Source organism: Bactrocera neohumeralis, unplaced genomic scaffold, assembly GCF_024586455.1.
Source record: "Bactrocera neohumeralis isolate Rockhampton unplaced genomic scaffold, APGP_CSIRO_Bneo_wtdbg2-racon-allhic-juicebox.fasta_v2 cluster09, whole genome shotgun sequence".
NCBI classification, from domain to species: Eukaryota; Metazoa; Arthropoda; class Insecta; order Diptera; family Tephritidae; genus Bactrocera; species Bactrocera neohumeralis.
This window is the reverse complement of record NW_026089622.1, coordinates 12,504,031-12,526,018: the sequence shown is the minus strand read 5'-3', so window position 1 is coordinate 12,526,018 and position 21,988 is coordinate 12,504,031. Positions and strand designations below refer to the sequence as shown.

Sequence of the window (21,988 nt, the reverse complement as noted above, 5' to 3'; positions counted from 1 at the left end):
AGACCGATTTCAATGAAATTCGGAATATAATATTTTCTTAACACCCTGATGACATGTACGAAATATGGGTGAAATCGGTTCACAACCACGCCTTCTTCCAATATAACGCTATTTTGAATTCCATCTGATGTCTTTTCTGTATAATACGAGTATATACATTAGGAACCAATAATGATAGCGGAATAAAACTTTACAAAAATACGGTATTTGAAAAATATGTAAATGACGTATAATGAAATCTCGATTATCACTTTATCATGCGAGAGTATAAAATGTTCGGTGACACCCGAACTTAGCCCTTCCTTACTTGTTTTTCTTTATATTACTTGTATAAATCTATATTTATTTATTTTTTCAACACTGCACTTTTGTTACAGCCACAAGGACGCTTTTAACTCACTTTTGTACTTTTTATACTCTCGCAACAAAAATGCTACGGAGAGTATTATAGTTTTGTTCACATAACGGTTGTTTGTAAGTCCTAAAACTAAAAGAGTCAGATATAGGGTTATATATACCAAACTGATCAGGGTGACGAGTAGAGTTGAAATCTGGATGTCTGTCTGTCCGTCCGTGCAAGCTGTAACTTGAGTAAAAATTGAGATATCATGATGAAACTTGGTACACGTATTCCTTGGCTCCATAAGAAGGTTAAATTCGAAGAGGGGCAAAATCGGCCCACTGCCACGCCCACAAAATGGCGGAAACCGAAAACCTATAAAGTGTCATAACTAAGCCATAAATAAAGATATTAAAGTGAAATTTGGCACAAAGGATCGCATTAGGGAGGGGCATATTCGGATGTAATTTATTTGGAAAAGTGGGCGTGACCCCGCCCCCTACTAAATTTTTTGTACATATCTCGGAAACTACTATAGCTATGTCAACCAAACTCTATAGAGTCGTTTCCTTCAGGCATTTCCATATACAGTTCAAAAGTGGAAGAAATCGGATAATAACCACGCCCACCTCCCATACAAAGGTTATGTTGAAAATCACTAAAAGTGTTAACCGACTAACAAAAAACGTCAGAAACACTAAATTTTACGGAAGAAATGGCAGAAGGAAGCTGCATCCTGGCTTTTTTTAAAAATTGAAAATGGACGTGGCGTCGCCCACTTATGGACCAAAAGTCATATCTCAGGAACTACTTCACCGATTTCAATGAAATTCGGTATATAATATTTTCTTAACACCCTGATGACATGTACGAAATATGGGTGAAATCGGTTAACAACCACGCCTTCTTCCAATATAACGCTATTTTGAATTCCATCTGATGCCTTCTCTGTATAATTTATACATTAGGAAAGAATGATGATATCGGAATAAAACTTTACACAAATATGGTATTTGAAAAATATGTAAATGACGTATAATGAAATCTCGATTATCACTTTATCATACGAGAGTATAAAATGTTCGGTGACACCCGAACTTAGCCCTTCCTTACTTGTTATTTTAGTAAAAGTAAGTTCTGCTGTTATCACCGGAAATTTTTTTCGCTTCTAGTTTTCGGCAAAGTTTGTATGTAGTTATGTTCAATAAGTTTTGTCGTTCGATAAGAGAGGGCGTTGTTACTGCCCAATTTTTTTTTTGTTTTGTTGGTACGTTCTTCATATGAACGTATGTGACTTTTCATATCAATTTGTCAATTTATTCTTTGTTTAAGAACCATTTAAGGTCCCCGTGTCACAGAATTTTTTACAATGGAAAAAGTTAAAGATCGTGCAGTGATACAATTTTTATTTTTTGAAAATGTAGCACCAAAAGAAATTCACGAACGAATGTTAAAAGTGTATAATGATTATTCACCTACAATTAGAACCGTAGAAAGATGGGTTGCTGAATTTAAACGGGGTCGTACAAGCCTTGAAGACGATCCACGTGAAAGACGTTGAAAAAGAGCATCAACACCAGAAATCATAGCCAAAATACAGGATATGGCTTTGGAAGATCGTCAGTTGACTTAGAGAGATTTATCAGAGGCTCTACACATCTTTAGTGAAATTTTGAGTCTTAAAAACCTGTGTGCACAATGGGTGCCGCATTCGCTAACAATGGAACAAAAACACAATCGAATGCGACTTTCTCAGCAACATTTGAAGCATTTTAATATGAATAAAGTGGGTTTTGTGCATCGATTCAAAACTATGAATAAGACTTGGGTGTATCACCATGATCCTTAATCTAAACAAGAGAGTGGTGTGAAAATAGTTGTTCGGCTTCGAAACGAGTTCGTGTCCGGAAATCGGGTTTGATCTGTTTTTTGGGATGAAGTCATCAGATGGAATTCAAAATAGCTTTATATTGGAAGAAGGCCTGGTTGTGAACCGATTTCACCCATATTTCGTACATGTCATCAGGGTGTTAAGAAAATATTATATACCGAATTTCATTGAAATCGGTCTAGTAGCTCCTGAGATATGGTTCTTGGTCCATAAGTGGGCGGCGCCACGCCCATTTTCAATTTAAAAAAAAAGCCTGGGTGCAGCTTCCTTCTGCCACTTCTTCCGTAAAATTTAGTGTTTCTGACGTTTTTTATTAGTCGGTTAACGCACTTTTAGTGATTTTCAACATAACCTTTGTATGGGAGGTGGGCGTGGTTATTATTCGATTTATTCCATTTTTGAACTGTATATGGAAATACCTGAAGAAAACGACTCAGTAGATTTTGGTTGACATAGCTATAGTAGTTTCCGAGATATGTACAAAAAACTTAGTAGGGGGCAGGGCCACGCCCACTTTTCCAAAACAATTGCGTCCAAATATGCCCCTCCCTAATGCGATCCTTTGTGACAAATTTCACTTTAATATCTTTATGTGTGGCTTAGTTATGACACTTTATAGGTTTTCGGTTTCCGCCATTTTGTGGGCGTGGCAGTGGGCCGATTTTGCCCATCTTCGAACTTAACCTTCTTATGGAGCCAAGGAATACGTGTACCAAGTTTAATCATGATATCTCAATTTTTACTCAAGTTACAGCTTGCACGGACGGACGGACAGACGGACGGACAGACAGACATCCGGATTTCGACTCTACTCGTCGCCCTGATCACTTTGGTATATATAACCCTATATCTGACTCTTTTAGTTTTAGGACTTACAAACAACCGTTATGTGAACAAAACTATAATACTCTCGTTAGAAACATTGTTGCGAGAGTATAAAAATTAAGAAAAAAGACACGATTTGCAGAAGAAAAACTCCTATTTTATCAGGACAATACACAGTGTCACAAGAACATTTTGACAATGGCTAAAATCCATGAATTAAAAATCGAGTTTTTGCAGCATCCATCCTATTCACCAGGTTTGGCCCTTAGTGACTGCTATTTGTTTCCAAAACTCTAAAAATGTATGCATGAGAAGTGTTTTTCATCAAATGAAGAGGTCATAACGGTTGTTGAAGCGTATTTTGCAGATCTTCCAGATTCTCACTTCAGGGATCCACAGATTGGAGAATCGTTAGAGTAAGTTTTTTAATGTTCAGGGAGAGTATACTGAATAATAAAATGTATTTTGAATCATCAAATTTCTTATCTCAATAAAAATGACACAACGTGTTTTGCTCATAACAGTATAGCTTTATGCCTAAATTAAATGCAATTGGGCTAATATCATATAACTACTATCAGTATTTCAAACATCCGGGTGACATTGCTCCATATAATTGGTGATTGTATGTGAGGTACCTTAGTGAAACCCTGGGAACATATTTTTAGTATGTGGCGTCATAATAATTAATAGGTAAAATTGAGCCGATACTACTTCAACTCCTATATAACACGTATAATGATTCTCGTTTTTCTATCAAATCTTATGCCGAATATGTCGGTCATATACCTGTATAAAATTGTTTAGATTCCCATCCTCTGGTTGACGTTTTACATTTGAAGGTAGGTCCCTGGCTTTGATTCTTGTAAGTTGAAAGAGTTTAAAATGTTCGGTTGCATGTGAACTTAGTCCTTTCTTATTTGTTTCATTTTAATTTCTTAACTACGTATCTATGTACATGTGTGCGTTAGTGTACCTTATGTACATATGTATTATATTTTTATTGCATACGTCAGATATCAATTCATTGATATTTTACAACTGTTTATATTCACTGTGTGACATTTGAGCAAAACCTATATCTACGACTTCTTCTTCTTTACTGGCGTAGACACCGCTTAAGCGGTTATAGCCGAGCTAACAACAACGCGCCAGTAGTTTTTCCTTTTTTACTATCTGGCGCCAATTGGAATTTTCAAGCGAAACCAGGTTTTTCTACCTGGTCTTTCCAACGAAGTGGAGGCTTTCTTGTTCCTCTGCTTACCCCTGCTGGTACTGCGTCGAAGACTTTCAGAGCTGGAGTGATTTCGTCCATTCGGGCGTTTCGGTCTTTTAATTCGCTGAAGTATGTCAATGTCGTCGTATACATCAAATCGTTCCATCGAATGCGGTATTCGCCGTGGCGAATGTACAAAGGATCATAAATCTTACGCAGAAAGTCTCCCTCGAAAAGTCGTAACGTCGACTCATCCGATGTTGTCATCGTCCATGCCTCTGCACTATATAGTTCGTCGAGAGAGGGCGTTACTTCTCAATTGCCTCCTCAGTACGAAAAAGCATTTGCTGGCAAGAGTTAGTATGCGTTGTATTTGGAGGCTGACATTATTGTTGGTGTTGATACTGGTTCCTAAATAGACGAAATTATCTACAACTTCGAAGTTATGGGTGTCAACAGTGACGTGGGAACCTAGCCGCGAGTGCGACAACTGTTTGCTTGATCACAAGAGATATTTCGCCTTTCCCTCGTTCATTTGCCTTGCTTCTTTGTCCAACCTGGAGAAAGAACTAACTGCGCGGGTGTTGAGGCCAATGATATCAAGATCATCGGCTTACGCCAGCAGCTGTACACTCTTATAGAAGATTGTACCTGCTCGATTAAGCTCTGCAGCTCGAATTATTTGAAGAACTCGCACTATAGGGAGTCACCTCGTCTGAAACCTCGTTTGGTATCGAACGGTATGGAAAGGTTCTTCCCGACCTTGATTGAGCTTTTGGTGTTGCTCAACGTCAATTTACACAGCCGTATTAGGTTTGCGTTATCAGTTCTTTGCTGTCGTGTTTGAATAGCTTTACCGACAATCCATCAGCCCGCCGCTTTGTTGTTCTTCACACGGGTACTTGCTATTCGAATTTATTAATGATCAGGCAATGGAATCTCTGCTTCATTATAATAGATTGGGTAATCAGGTTCCCCTTCTTCTGGCGTTATATTTTCACTGCCATTTAGAAGGCTGGAGAAGTGTTCCCTCCATAATTTTAGTATGCCTTGGACATCAGTCGCTCGAGGCGGTTGCGAATCTTGGCTGCAACAAGATACTGGTCCGAGTCGATGTTAGGACCTCGGAGCGTACGCACGTCTAAGCCACTGGAGACGTGTCTTCCGTCTATCACAACATGATCGATCTGAATGCTGACTTTTCGATCTGGTGACAGCCAGGTAGCTTAGTAAATTTTTCTATGCTGGAATCTAGTACTACAGATGGCCATATTTCGCCCCAACGAAGTCGATCAGCCTCAACCCATTTGGGAATGTTTCCTCGTGGCGGCTGGATTTACCGACTGCTGTGCCAAAGATACCTTCCTTGCCCACTGGCATTAAAGTCGCCAAACACGATTTTGATTTTTTTTTTGCGGGCAGCTCTCATAGTTGCGCTCACCGAAGGAATTTCTGGTCAAGAGTGTAAAATGTTTGATTGCGCCCGAACTTAGCCCTTCCTTACTTCTTAATTTTAATGACATTCGAAAGGACTAAATCTCATTTTATAAAATAGAATATAATATTATACGTGATAACATGTGATTTTTGTAATAATAAGTAAAATATATACAAAATATGAAAATCCGGTTTCTTTTTATTTCATTATAATAGGTTGTCAAAAAAGTCTTGCGGTATTTTCGCTAGTTGGCGCTGAAAGAGCGTAGTTCTAGTTTTATTCATCGCATCGGGTCATGCTATACCTTTTTGGAAAGCTCATTTCAACGCGCTAACACGTGTTTGATTTATTGTCGTTTCTTTTAAGTCGTTCGTGAGTTATAGCGTCGCAAACATGGAGCAAAGTAAAGAGAAAATACGGCATATGTTACAGTACTACTACGATAAAGGCAAAAATGCATCTCAAGCCGCCAATAAAAGTTGTGCAGTTTATGGACCCGATACAGTTTCCATTTCCACCTCACAACGATGCTTTCAACGTTTTCGTTCTGGTGTAGAGGTGGTCGAAGATGCGCCACGCTCTGGAAGGCCTGTCGTCGAAGATTGCGATAAAATCGCTGAATTGGTCGAAAGAGACCGGCATAGTAGCAGCCGTAGCATCGGTCAAGAGCTGGGCATGAGTCATCAAAAATTCATTTCAATTTCAATAAAAAAAAAAAAAACATTCAATAAAAATACCGCAAGACTTTTTTGACAACCCATATATTATATAATTAGAGGTTTCATATAGCCTCATGAAGATATAAGTTATTACGAACTGAAAACATAGTGTTGAGAATTGTAATTGCGTAAACTCATACACGCGGCCAAAATGGCAGCTCCAGCAAACGGTGTTTTGAAAACTGACCTCATCTGCGGGCACGATACAGGTCGCAATTCGTTGTCTACAAGCAGAAAATCAAACGAATCCTAATGATAACATTCCGTAGAGGCGCCCCAACCTAAAAAAACATGAAAAAAATTCGTTATAGAAACAAAATGGCGGCCACTTGAAATAAAGTATCGTTTTTTCGCACTTAGACCTGTTGTAAAAAATCGTTCATGATCAAAATATTGCGATTTTGTAGGTTACAGCGCCGGAGAATTTTGTCTTCTTTTAGGCGAGCAAAACGCGAAGATAATCGGTTGAATAGTTCAAAAACGAGAATGCCCGCAGATTTTAAAAATCTTGTTTCGAGGAAACGCGTGTCAAAGTTCGATGTCGATGTGTCAATATTCAGGACATAGGTCCGTTCAAAGTCGTGTTGCGACGGAACTATTTCCCGGATCCAAAAAACATTTTACCAACATATTCTAGATAGTTTAAGCCTTGGATTTGTACAGTAGAAAAAAAAATCGATTTCTTAAAGAAATTTTAAAAGAAGACTCTTTTTCGGTTATAAAATAGTACTCAGCTCTGGTTGCCCAGAGCTCTTTTTTTAATAGATTTTCTTATCCTAATTCATGTATGCACCACATGCAGAGTACATACGCATATCTCAATACTAACCTACTGTACATACATGCCGACAGTATGTAAATGACAAGACCGGTTGTTTATAAGTTTATAATGTTCTTTATTTCCCTTGCTTCAGAGCAAGGGCAGCCGTAAAAGCTGAGCGAGTAAATACAACTGAACTTTTTAAAACTATTGCAGTGGCGACTACGCCTAAATACCTGTCTGAATAAACTGCACACGCTCTGCCGCGTGACTTGCCAGAGCAGTAGCAGCGATAGGTGTTTGTTGTTGTCACGCGCAACTCGTTGAGCGCGTCGTCAGCAATATCGTTGGCAGTGGAGTACCTGGCTTCTGTAGTTTGAAAAATAATTTTCGCACGCTCAGCTCCAGATGCATCGTCAGCGATTTCGGTGGAATTGAAATGTTGTCCGGAAGCGTGTTGTTGCTCTTGTTCTTTTGTTGTTGGCTACTATGGTGTGTTAACTTCTCCCCCGCTAGAAGAGGGGACGTCCACGGATCCCTTAAGAACGCTATTCAATATTGCAATATTTGCACTGCGCTTCCGTACTTTGTAGATTATGTAGACTGATATGCAAACAATAAAAAATAATATTGTTAAGGTGTAGGCTATAAGCCACTGAGACAACTGTGCTTCGACAAGCCCCCTCAACGATGCAATGTGTCACAGATTTTTTTGGTTAATGTTGTGCAGGTAAGGAAGTGACAAGAGTGTGGTATGATTTGTCGGCCTCGGGATGCGCGCGCACAATCTTCCTCCAGTTGGTGTACGTAGTGCCATTGATGGTAGCATTCTCTGTGAACTTTATCATGAATGTCCCATTCAAAATTACTGGCAGGGAGTTTCTCTCGCGAACTTCAACCAATTTATCATTTATAATAATTAAACCGTCGTCAATTTCTTCCACCGCTTCGATATGATCAGCTGTAATAGTCTGGCAGGACGCTAAGCGCTGGCTTAACAAATTCATCACGCAAGAGCTATTTATGTTTGACATTTGACAAAATATTGTTGATAAAGAATTTTTACAATTCGCTAGTTGTTGATATGTATTGTTGATTTTAGATACTACACTGGTCTCTATCATAATTGACTTAAAATTTTTTACAACTGGTTTAATCCTAATTTTCTTACAATTTTGTTCTACCATTGGGTATTTAATTACGAAATATATGTTATTATAATTTTGCAAAATTTTTAATTTTGAGACTGTTAGTAAATCGCTTATTGTAATACCTGTAGAGTGCTCGTTAGTTAGTAAATTTTTAACCTCATCACTATTTAACAATATTGGGTTAATCAATTGTATCTTACCCAAAGTGACGGAATAAAGAGCTGATTCTATTTCGTCTATTAACGCTCTGTTTCTTGCTGATATCAAGTCAAAAAGATGTCCAGTGTCAATCTCATGCTGTTTGGTCGAGCTAATCAATGTGTTTACGGTGTCGGTTAACTGGTTAATCTTAACTTGGAGCTGGCTATTAATGTAAATCTCTTGCTCGTTTGCTTCAATCAGGGATTCTGCCCGCGTTTGAAGTTGGTTAAAGTCATCGAAATCGAGAGTTCCAGCTACGTATTTGAGAGCGGTGCCAAGAAAGTTTATGCTACGGGATTGTCGGTGATGAATTCTTAATGAATCTATTAATCGTAATATGCGGTCTATGTCCAGTTGAACGGTTTTCCTGATGTGAGACTGCGGGAAATTCTCAAGAAGATTATGCGTTTCTTCGGCTATGTTCTCGTAAATGGTCAAATTCAGGTGGTGAATGATGTGTTTGTACTGGCGGTAAATTGCAACCTCCCAGTCCGAAATAGGAATGTAGACGGACTCAGTGAAATTTAGAATTTCTGACCGCGATAACGCAGCCGCCATCAAAATCAGGAGCATAGATTCTTTCATATTGTAGTAGTAGTAATAGTTTAGTCCCTCGATGGTTGTTAGTTTAGTCCCTCGATGGCTACGCCTCGGCTTGGCGTGCGTCCGAGCACCGCGGCCACGAAATTATCCTTTACAAGGATTTTGTTGTGGCCCCACGTTGGGCGCCAATGACAAGACCGGTTGTTTATAAGTTTATAATGTTCTTTATTTCCCTTGCTTCGGAGCAAGGACAGCCGTAAAAGCTGAGCGAGTAAATACAACTGAACTTTTTAAAACTATTGCAGCGGCGACTACGCCTAAATACCTGTCTGAATAAACTGCACACGCTCTGCCGCGTGACTTGCCAGAGCAGTAGCAGCGATAGGTGTTTGTTGTTGTCACGCGCAAATCGTTGAGCGCGTCGTCAGCAAAATCGTTGGCAGTGGAGTACCTGGCTTCTGTAGTTTGAAAAATAATTTTCGCACGCTCAGCTCCAGACGCATCGTCAGCGATTTCGGTGGAATTGAAATATTGTCCGGAAGCGTGTTGTTGCTCTTGTTCTTTTGTTGTTGGCTACTATGGTGTGTTAACTTGTACACATATCTTAAACATTAGTGTTTCCAACGGCTTACGCAACTATTTCTTATCTATTAATATTTTAGGATCATCTGCGATCCTTTACATTGCATACATTAAATACGACAGTCTCTAATCAATATACCCGAAATGAACATTTATTACAGTGATGATTAAAATGGGTATTTGTAGTATATATTTATGTTTAAGATTGTATTTGTATGTGCTAGCGATAATGCACATAAATATTTGTAATATGATATCTGTTTCTATACAGATTTGCAAAAATATCTTATTTACAAATGTGGCCGTTACGAACTGTTCAGAAATCTGAACAAGTTATTTGCTTTCCTGCAGATCTCCTTCAGCATAATACCACAAAGGGGCCTTTTCGAAAGCTTGGACGACTTTTTAGCAGTTGCATGCGGCAAACAACGAATTCTTCAACTATAAAATTCGTTCTAGAACAGCTTGGTGGTTATCTCCCTACAGGAACGGTTGGTCCTACTTCAATATCATCTTTGATTAAAAAAATGTTCAAATTGGGTCCAACGCCTCTTATTGATATATATTACGATTTAAGCTACGGCCGCCGTCCTCAAGTGTTGTTAATAATAGGCAGACCTGGAACTTCACCGCCAATATTAGAGGTAAATAAAAGCAAACTTCATACATTAAATCACATACAAATTTAATATATAATATGTACAGAACAGTATACGCTATTCCGGTCCAAAAGCACCACCGTATCAGTTTAAAAATGGAAAATATAAACTGCTAAAGAAACTACTAGACGACTTTTTACCAAACGAGCTTTCTTCTGATCAAAAGTCTTCAGAGAAAGAGACGATTTCCACATTTATCGACGAACTAAACCAAGTGAGTTTCCGTAATTTGTATTCAACAGTGCAATAATTTATTCTATCTAATAATGCTTGCAAAGTGGACATTCGAAGCCGAGCCGAGCGCGAAGCCATTTTTGATCTGCGCTGATCGAATTTAGTATACTACTATACTATTTTGTTCTGCTTCTTGTTTGTAACAGTTTCTTTTAACCACAAAGTATTTAGTTCGACTACATTTTATATAAAACAAGAAATATAAATAATTAAAGAATGCTTAGTGCGTAAAAAAATTGTGTGTAAAATAAATATGGGTATCTAATAATTCCCGATAAATTAGGAAATTGCCGTTATAAATTTGGCCTTTATTGAAGGCGGATATTTAATAAATTCTGCAGAATTAGGGAATTCCTCTTTTCCTTTAAATAATATTGATAACGCTTATTCTTAATATAGTTCTAGCATAACCATGGTACTTCCTTTTAAGCAATCTATGAGACCAACATATAATGAGCAATGCAACTATGCAACACGCCCGTCGGCGCCAAAAAACGCTTCAATACTGGTTTCTCGCATTGATCAGCTTCAGCGTCGGCTTCGGCATAAGTCCGCGGCAGTTTTGCGCTCGGCTCGGCTTTGAGCGTCCGCTCTGCAGTCACCCAAGGGGATATTTGGAGCTTACGCTAATAGAAATAGTTAGATAAATTTATAGTCTATACATATATACAAGTATATCTACAACATTTGTTCCTTATATATAGTATGTATTCTCAAAAGTGACAATTTTGTAATCGTACACGAGCAACACTTTACTCTGAGTCTGATAGTTTTACATTAAAATTAAATAATACAGTCATCAAAACAATACAAGTATATAGTACATATAATAATATAAGTTAATGTGAAACTGAGCAACTTTTTAAATATTTTTTATGTTTGATAGTATAATATACTTTCTTATATGTATATACATATAAGGAAAAAAAATAATTGTCTCAATTAGCATCAGCACCCTCACAAATCAATGTGGCAGCCAAATATCCGATAACCAAATTTAGAGTAAAACACGCAACAACAACATATTCATTCATGAACGCAAGCGCACTTTCAACAGGTAAACTCGCTTCATTCATAAAAGCAAGCACCATTCCATTTTCCCGATGTTCGAAAATCCTGGTAATGGTTATATTGGGGCTAGGTCAGGTTTTAGCTCATTTTAGGCACAATGATATAAGGTATTAGTAAAATGCATTCTGAAATTTTCATTGAAATAACCCAAATATTGGCCGAGATATCCAGCATAGTGGAGGCTCAGGATTAAACAGACGCTCACAGATTCACTGCTAGAGGAAAAGGATTCTGTCTGAATTTCTATTAAATATCTCACACATTGACTGATATTTTCGAACAAAAATCAATTATAGCTACTGGGGTCCACATATTCGGTACCTAGGCTCTTGAAAAGTTTTGGTTGTATTTAAACAATTTTAGGTAATAAGGTGGCACACACTAGAAACATTATTCGTGCAAAGTTTAATCCCATTATATTAATTGTTTCTTGATTTGTGTATTGGAAAGTAAAAGAATCAAATGGAATTTAAAATTGTGCTACATTGGAAGTAGGCGTGGTTATTGCCCAATTTCATTCATTTTCACAGAGTGACATAGGACTATGAAAAGAATACTACTTTTTCAACTTTGTCGAAATCAGTTGACCGGGTCCCAAGATATGGGATTTCCCCAAAAAGTGGGCGGTACTATGCCTATCGTTCAATTTTTACCCCGGTCCCTATTAAGCCTTATCATACCATCCCGGCGACAAATTTTAACGCTTCCGGCGCATTTAGTTATTGATTTATCCCGCTTTTAGTAATTTTGAAAAGTTAAGTTCTTCTTTATTGAATTTCTAAAAGAAACTGATACATAGAATCTTAAAAATACCCTAAGCTAGCTGTGGTTCAACGGCAGCGGCGTCGGCAAAGTTTAACGGATGTTAAATGGTCAGCAGAATTGAAGTTGATTATTGTTGTTGATATTATTATTTATTGATCAGCAATAATGTCGACCACTTTTGGGAGTTGCAGCGGATGTTTGTTTATGTTATTCAACTTTAACGTCAACTTTTAAGTTATTGAACTTTAACAATTACATTGTAGCAATGAATATTGTTGAAATAAATATTTGTTGTATTAACTCTCCCTCCTCAAATTCCTACTTGTCCTCAAGTAGCTTTAAAAGTATGGTATGTTATTAAATTGTGGTTGGACTGATCTAGGAAAATTGTTCGTTTCACTCATGATTTCTGTCGGAACTTTTCCAATTTGTAGGATTAAGCTGTTGTCAATCTCTTCGATTTCCGGGATATGGTCTGCATTACTGAAATCACACAGCGATTCTTTGCCCTCAACTAATTTAGAAATACATTTGGATTCTCTTAAGTTAATGGTTGTATCTTTTTTAAAAATTCTTATATTGTTGGATATTTTACAGTTTTTTGGTACTTTTAACATAGAATTTTCGGACAAAAATATTTCATCTGTTTCTAAGTGAACTATTAGTTTATTTCTTACAACTGGTTTTATTAATAGATTTTGATAATTGGTTGCTTCTAATTCTGGGATTTTTACAATGTAAACAATAGCTGTTTTATTATGTAAGACTGATACTTCAGCGAACTCTAACATTTCTTCGACTGATAGAGTTGTTATATTATTTTTTTGAAATATTTTGTGGACTTCTTGTAATTCTATTTCGTTTAAAAGTAAGGTATTTATTATATTTTGTTTTGCCCATTGAGTTTCATATTTGACATTTATTATTTCTTCTTTGATTAGTCTTACTTGATTTTGGAAACTTATTGCTATTTCATTATTAAACAAATTATCTTTCTTTATTGCATTTTTTAACATATTTGAAATTGTAGTTAAGTCATTAATTCTATTCTGTAGTTGTTTATTTATAATGATCTGGTTGTTATTGTTTGTATTAAGGCTATTTAGTTTTTTGTATTATTTTAACATAGAATTTTCGGACAAAAATATTTCATCTGTTTCTAATAGATCTATTGAGTCAACTGGTTTTATTAATAGATTTTGATAATTGGTTGCTTCTAATTTTTTTTTACAATGTAAACAATAGCTGTTTTATTATGTAAGACTGATTGGTTCATATTTCTAACATTTCTTCGACTGCTGAGTTGTTATATTATTTTTTTGAAATTTTGGGTTTTTGATCTTGTAATTCCCGATAGTTTAAAGTAATATTTTATTATATTTAGACTTGACGTTTAAAGGCGTTAACCGCATGATTTGGTGGCCAATTTTGACATTTATTATTTGTTCTTTTTTAGTCTTACTTGATTTTGGAAACTTATTGCTATTTCATTATTAAACAAATTATCTTTCTTTATTTTTGCATTTTTAACATATTTGAAATTCATAGTTAAGTCATTAAAAATCTATTCTGTAGTTGTAGCTTGTTATTGATTGTTTAAGGCTATTTAGATTATTTTGTATTATTAATAGATCATCATGATCTGGATTTCCTGCAACATATTTCTAGGCTGATCCAATCCAATTTATTGATCTAGTTTGGCGGTCTTGTAAAGTGAGTGTATTTAATGCAGTGAGTGATTGTACTATTTCGTGAGTTAGAGTATGAAAGAGATAGCTTGTTTTAAGATCTTTAATGGTATGTTCACGAATTTTTAATTTTTAGAAGTTCAATTTCTATTTGCTGAAGATCTATAACAGTGAATTATAAAAGGTTAGAAATATTTTTTTTTTTTTTTTTTTTTTTTTTTTTATGTTAGACATTTGACTAACTAAACATTTTTGATGTTACTTTTATGAACAACTCTCCCATTTGCTGTAATAATTATTGTGTGTTTTTACAATTTCTTTTTTATATCGTGATGAAAGTTTAGATCCTAATCTGCTATTTTGCTTAACAAATATTGTCTGCCCTGGTGTCTAAGTTTTAATTTTTTTATGGTCCTTGTTATGGATTTCTACCTTCATTTGAGTAAATCTGATTTTAAAGGATCTTAAATTTTCCGTATACAGTCTTTGAATCTGTCCCATTATGTCTTCTGTCGTGTAGATTCCATTTGTTACTGAAGGGTTTAAATACTTTCTCAATATTTTCATTAGATCATCATCAGAATAAGTTGGTTGAAAAACAGTGTGTCTATGGAATGTAGGAAATGGAATGGTAAACTTATAGTCAGGAGGATGTTCTTTGTAAATAAAAATTTGGTTTTTAAAAACGTTTATCGGTACCTCAATACTGGGGATAAGATTATGAGAAGAGCTTTGAGCACTGTGTTGGGTTTCTGTTATTGAATTAATTTCATATTGTTTTGGTACTCGAGACAATGCATCGGCTACAATATTTTCTTTTCCTGGTTTATAGAGTAATTCCTTATTGTACTCATCCAGGTATGACTTCAATCTTTTAATCGCTATTCCACCTTTTTTCCAATTACAATTATATGTAAGTGGTTCGTGATCTGTACTTGTGCGTATTTCGGCTTCAACGTTAGTGGTATAGGTCAGTTTGTCATCGGGTTTTGGAAACAAATTTGGGCATTTTTTAAACAAATGATTTAATTCTTTTCGTTGATAATTTGCGAGATGATCTAATTTGGGTATAATTGCATTTACTGATTCAAAATGTTTCTCTTTTATGGGAATACTCATGCCGTTTCTAAGGAACAATTTATCTCTTTCGGTGTCAATAATTGCACCAAGTTCCTTCAAACTGTCATTTCCTAATATTCCGTCAAATGTTCTGAGTGTGGGTAATAAAAAGAATTTAACTATTGATTTTGGATCATTAAACAAATTAGCCATTTTGTAATGGGTTATTTTTATTTTACCTCCTACGGATACTGCATTAAATGGGGTTTCATTCTGTAGTGGATTCTGAACAAATTTTGGCTGAATATAATTTCTATTGGATCCGGTATCAATCAGTATTTTAAGCATTTGTCCGCTACTCACCTTACATTCGAAATATGGAAGTGAGGAGTCAGTTATTTCTAAAAAAATTAATATAAATAGAATCGGTTTGCTGTTCTTGGTCACTATTTTCAATAACTTCGGTATAGTCGCTAAGTGTTTCATCGTAATCTGTTTGTTCTTCTTGTTCTGAGATAGTTTCTTCATCTTCGCTAAGGACAATAATATCGTCAATGTCTAAAAAATTCAAATAAGTAGAATCGGATTGCTGTTCTTGTTCACAATTTTCAATAACTTCGGTATAGTTACTTAGTGTTTCATCGAAATTTGTCTGTTCTTCTTGTTCTGAGATAGTTTGCTGATAATCAGCCATAGTTGGTACTGATTCTTCTTTACCTGTTTCTTGATAAGTTTCTGTCTGAATATTAAAATTCCTTTGTCGTTTGGATATCTCGACAGTGGGCATGGGTGGTCTTTTACCTAAATCAAATTGTGGTCGGTTCATGTAGTTAATCTGCTTAGTTTGGATACTTCTGTCAATGTCCATCGGTTCAGGTCGTGGTTGTGGTTTGGCAACCATAGGACGAGGTGGTTGGTATAATGGTCGTTGTATGTTATGGTTCTGTGCAAATTGGTTACCTATATTAGTAAAATATGGCCTTTGTTGTGGTTGTTCGAAAAAATTATTTAATTGTCTGGGATTCATAGTTGGGTTTTGCGGTGTGTTAATTCTAGGTGGAAGAAATGGTCTAGCTTGAAAATATGAAAAATGAGGTGTCGGAACTTGGCGTGGTACTAACGTTGGTCTATTGGGTTGATTTCTAAATATGTTTTGTTGTCCTCTATTTGACGCATGATTGGTACGGTATGCTTGATTTTCCAGTTTCAAACATAAATGCAATGCAGTTGGTAAATCAGCAGGCTCCTTCATGCCGAGAAGACGTGAAAGGTCTCCACGTAATCCGCGAATAAAGGTATCAAGAGCCTTATCCCTGTACAACTTGGTCATTAATTGTTCCGATTCTCTGCCTAATTCCATACACCCTATCTTATTAAGGATCAACGATAAATGTTTATAGACGGCCTGATGGAATTCCTCAACAGACTGGTTAGCACCTTGTGCTATGGTGGTCATTTGGTACTCTAATGTACCCAAGTCCCTTTTATCTGCATAATGTAGCGTAAGGCATTTGGAGATGGCACTCCAATTTAAAGGTACGTTGTACGATTCTAACGCAGTGTCTGCGTTACCAGTTATTTTATTGCGAATGGTATGCAAAATACCAAAGTATTTTGGCGTACCAACTGTGTGTTCGTAAGTTCTTAAAATTCTGTCTACACTTTTTTTCCATGAGCCAAACTCGGCTGGGTCACCGGAAAATTCTCTTAAACTTTTTACTATGTCTGGCACTTTGTCTAGTTCTCCTAAATTACCTAGGTGCTCTTGGTCAATTCCTTGACTCTCTACATTGGTAAAATCAAATGTTTGATTTTGAGTTTGTTGTAATAAAATCGGTAATTGTTCATATAACACTTGCCGAATGGCATTTGTTAAGTCGCTAGGTTGGGTCATATTTCTGTTGTTTTGAAATGTCGCTTGTCTTTGTAACTGTCTTTGTCGTTGGTGGGGATTTTCTTCAATATCAATTAATGGGGGTCTAACTAAATTATTTGGATTAGCCATCCGTTTTATCAAAATTAAATTTTGTATTATTAACTTAATTGGAGTATTTTACTACCATAAGTTTTTCTTGATTCGCCTTAATCAATCAATATCATTATTTTAATTTATTATTATTGTTTTTGAAAACCAGTAGCTGGTTTTACCCTTTTATCCTGGAGGGTCCTTTGGGTAGGAATCGCAGAATTGGGTTAAATTATACTACTTTTGCGTACAAAACTTCGTAAGTTAATTGTTTGCAAAAGTAGGAGTAATTATTTTATTATCGCTTTACGCCTTTTTTAGAAATATGTTATTTATAATTTGAATTGCTTCCAAATTCCAATTAGATATTTTTTTTTTTAATTTCCACTTTGCTTAATTATAGACTTTAAAAATTTCCACATAATATTCACTTTATAATTTTTGAATATCTTCCTCTTTACTTAATTATACTTTAATTTTTATAGAGAATTTCAAAATTTTCAAATAATATTCACTTTAAAATTTTAATTTCTGATTTAATATAATAATAAGATTTTAAAAATGTTAAATTTTCACACTTAATTTTTACTTAAATCTAACTTACATTGCTATTTTTTTTTTTTGGTGTGGCTGCCCTTCCTGGTAGTCCGGATCTCTCCCGTTTGGTTTTCTTGTCCCTACTAGGGATCCTGCAACGTACTCTTGAATAGAAGGTGTCCTGCGGGCTTGCCTTACAAGACTTGTAGTCCACCGATGTTGTCCAACAATGTCTACTTTTAAGTTTTTATCCTCGTTGGTCCCTGCTCGGGCGCCAGTTAAGTTCTTCTTTATTGAATTTCTAAAAGAAACTGATACATAGAATCTTAAAAATACCCTAAGCTAGCTGTGGTTCAACGGCAGCGGCGTCGGCAGAGTTTAACGGATGTTGAATGGTCAGCAGAATTGAAGTTGATTATTGTTGTTGATATTATTATTTATTGATCAGCAATAATGTCGACCACTTTTGGGAGTTGCAGCGGATGTTTGTTTATGTTATTCAACTTTAACAACAACATTGTTGCAATGATTGTTGTTATGTTGAAATAAATATTTGTTGTGTCAACTTTTAAGTTATTGAACTTTAACAATTACATTGTAGCAATGAATATTGTTGAAATAAATATTTGTTGTATTAACTTATAGAACAGTGACGGTCACGTTACCTAGTGACATGCCGGTAACGCGTGCCGGTTTTATTGTCACTTTTTCCTATCACGTTCTTAAGGGCGAATCAAAAAAGCTCCCAAAACTTTTGTATACATGTGATCTTGTATCACCTTCTCGCTCACATATTTTCTGCTATAATAAAACTATATCCTTCTTTCTCACACTTTCATTAAATTTGGGATAATTCAACAAAACTGCTCTCAGGAAAGCGTGACGGTGCATTCTACAATAGCCTAGTGGGTAAACCACTCGCTTGTCATTCCTTCAACCTAAAGTTCGAAACTCAAAAATATAAGGATTTTTTTTTTATAAAATATATTTTTTTTTATTAATTTTAATAATAAAATAATTTAATTAAATTTACATTAAATTCATTTCCTTCAACTTTTGACATTTTTTTTTTATAATATAAAAATTATTTCTATAAATTCTTATATAGATACAAAAAATAATATATAAATATACTTCTATGCATTTTAACAATATATTGTATTACCATTTCCTTCCACAGCCAAATTGTTTCCTTGTTGTTTTGAGAAGCTTGCCTCTGGGTTTTAGCAACCAGAAATGTTGAATTTCTTCCGTTTAAATGTCAATTGTTCTACAATAACAAATGCGTAAAAATAAATTGAAAACTAGAATCACGATTTTACATGTACCCTTTACGGGAGTCGAAGAAGTTGTCGGGCATTCCTCCAAATAGGTGTCATCAAAAAGCGCTGGTGAATCCATCTGATTAAGAAATAAAAATTTGGCAGTATCAAAATTCATTTTAAATAACTTAACATAATATAATAAAATGCGACCAGGCTACAATAATTTACACCTTTTTCACAAATTTTCATAAATTTAGATGCACTAAGATTAAAAGCCTTTTTTTCCCGGCTCATATATGCACTAAGTGTATATTTTTTCATATCGAATTAGTATTTGTTTTACTCACCCTTTTTCCAAATATTATCTTGAAGACACAAAATATTCACAAAAGTTAAAGAAACACAATTATAATATCCGTAGGTTTAAATATTTATTTTAAATATAATAAATACTAGCTGACCCCGCAGTCGTTGTCCTGCGTGAAATTATGTGTTTAGAAATGAAAAAGTTGAATTTATCATTTCACTTTTTTTCAATGTATCGCAGCTTGATAAACAACATTTTTTGGTTTCTGTTCCGGTGTATAGAAAAGATGGTTTTCCAACCCGTGAGCAGGCCACGTATATATGGCCGAGTGAAAAACATAGCATTTCGAAATGAATACCATACCATACTCAAATGCAATTTTCACTGGAAACTGAATACGTTTGAACTGAAATGGCAAATCGTTAGAACTCAGAGGAATTCGTAGAATCAAGCATTCTGCCCTTTGTATTCGATAGCTGCGTCACAATCAGTCAGGTTCGATTACACAGTTTCGGCGCCTGAAGATTGTGGAACATAATAACGACAGATCCAACTTTGAGACGCAAATGATGCGGTGGCATACCAAGCCTATTCAAAGAATTTAGAAATTCCACGATCGATCAATTTGTATGAGCGCAAGTCTCCCGGAATTTGACTTTGAATCTTCCAGCTTAAGTCAACAACATCGGTATTTTTGGCAGCTAACATTGCGCGTGCACTTAAGGAATTGTAGTAGATAATTTGTCCAATGTCCGAATATTTGTGATGAGTTCATCTTTGGTGAATTGGTGTTTTCTCTGTCTGTACTGTATTCTCTGTGTTGAAATAGACTATTTGGTCATTCTCCAAATTAAATGCGAGACGCACAACAGTCGGAAAACGTTGTTGAATCGCAAAAGTAAATATCATACAAAGCGCTTTATTGCAGTTCACGTATCGACCGTATCGTTCAAGATCAGTAACCGCCTTGTTGCTTCCTTTGGTGACGTATTTACACACGTATTTTATCGATTATACCAAACTGCAATACGCAACATTGACATGACTTTTGAATGTGAATTAGACAACAGTGGCGAATATGGTACGATCCATATGTTGTCGACTTCGATATTCACGCCTCTAAATTGAATGCTAAATGTTCTGCCATTGTCATCTTGTGTGCGACGCTGATACATTAGATATCCATCATTTCTAGTTTGTGTTTCCGAAAGAAAAGCACCTGGATAGTGTTTCGTACATTTATTGTCAGACATACAAACCGAAGTGGTATTGTGATGTCCGTAAGGTACATGAACCATATTGGTTTCGTATAATTCTGCTTCTATCTCTGGATCAGGAATTTCCGCAGAAATGATTTCATCAATTTGATTTGGTGTAACCACCATCCACCATCCAAAGAAGAATATGTGCGTGCGGCAAACCTCTCTTTTGCCACTCAACAGAGTATATCCAGCATCTAACAGCACCACATATACGTTGCTTTAAGATAAAGTTTACAAAACATCGCAACAAAATCGGTCCAGGCGTTCTCCAGTTATAAGCGTAGTAACTAACATCACTTTCTTTTATATATGTATGTATGTGTGTATATAGATGCACAAACACAAATCTGCACAATCCTCAACTATCGACGCGTTTGTAACCGATTTTTTTTTTCTTCGAATTCAATTTGTCACAACGAACAAGCAAACGTCAAATTTACGGTATCATGCTGTACGCTTTTACATCCATCGTTTTCAATAAGCGGTGACAGCTAAAAAGTTTGTTTGTCTTCTTTTGTTTTATTTTTGCTTAACATCTGTTGAGTGAAGAGCTTATAATATAAAACAAACAAAAGACACAATAGATTGACTTCTTACTCATTTCAAAGATTTGTGAGGGAGTGTTAGTGACAAGTAAAAATTGTGTAAATGTATTGGAGTTTCGGTCACGCAAGTTTTGCTTCAAAGGAAGCGGTAACAATCGGCATTCGTTCGTTCGTTTTCCTTTTTGGGCTTAGGTCGGATTTTCTGCCAACAACACAATGTTGAGACGCTTTGTCGTCGCGTCAGGTCTTCGGCCATTGGTTGTCTGTGACAACGGAGATTTCGCATGAGACAATAAGTGTACATATCTACGTACAAAGTTGTGTGCGGACAAATTAACAAACATTATGCATATGGTTTTTTTTCGTTTACATGCTGACATAATTACATACGTGAATGTTATCAAAACTGCGCATAAATATGTACATACAGTGGACCAATAAAGTTTACATACACCTAGTAATATATTAAATTACGACACGTTTATTTGTTATAAAATTAATAAATTTTCTGGGTTTTTTTTTCTATCCATTTCAAAAGACGTATATTTAACATTAAATTTAGCATACCAAAATATTTTTTTTTTACACAAATAAAAAAAATTAATATTTTATATAAATCAAAAGTAATTACAATAGTTTTAGCGGTTTTTGGCCTACATTTTGTTGCTATTATTGTCCCTAGACATCCATGTATGCTCCTCACTTTCTAGTATTATTTCCGGATATTTTGACCCACTAAGTCCATGATCCAGCTTTTTGGCCTTATTTTGATGAAATTCGATGTTTTCGAATACGGTTTTCCAAAAAGTTCCAGATATTTTGAATAGGATTAATGTATGGTGATTGCGGGACCTATGGAGTTATTTTTAATTCCACAACAACCCCGCACGTACAAGATAAGATGGGTGTTTTGGGTCGGTATCCTTTTGTAAATAGAAGTGGGCGCTATTAACAGCCGATTTAA

At 35.6% G+C, this 21,988-nt stretch overlaps 1 protein-coding gene across 15 annotated transcripts in view; it reads left to right on the top strand.

Annotated features, from left to right (window-relative positions):
- Positions 1 to 21,988, top strand: part of LOC126764541 (endothelin-converting enzyme 2) — a 1,258,369-nt gene that overhangs the window by 320,714 nt on the left and 915,667 nt on the right. For all 15 annotated transcript variants that reach the window (XR_007668060.1, XR_007668059.1, XM_050482233.1 and 12 more), the window contains 2 exons: positions 10,018 to 10,310; positions 10,372 to 10,539. Coding sequence is in view for 13 of the 15 variants with exons in the window: in XM_050482233.1 (XP_050338190.1) it covers positions 10,018 to 10,310; positions 10,372 to 10,539 (461 nt within the window). In the remaining 2 variants the exon portion in view is untranslated. The remainder of the gene's footprint in view (positions 1 to 10,017; positions 10,311 to 10,371; positions 10,540 to 21,988) is intronic.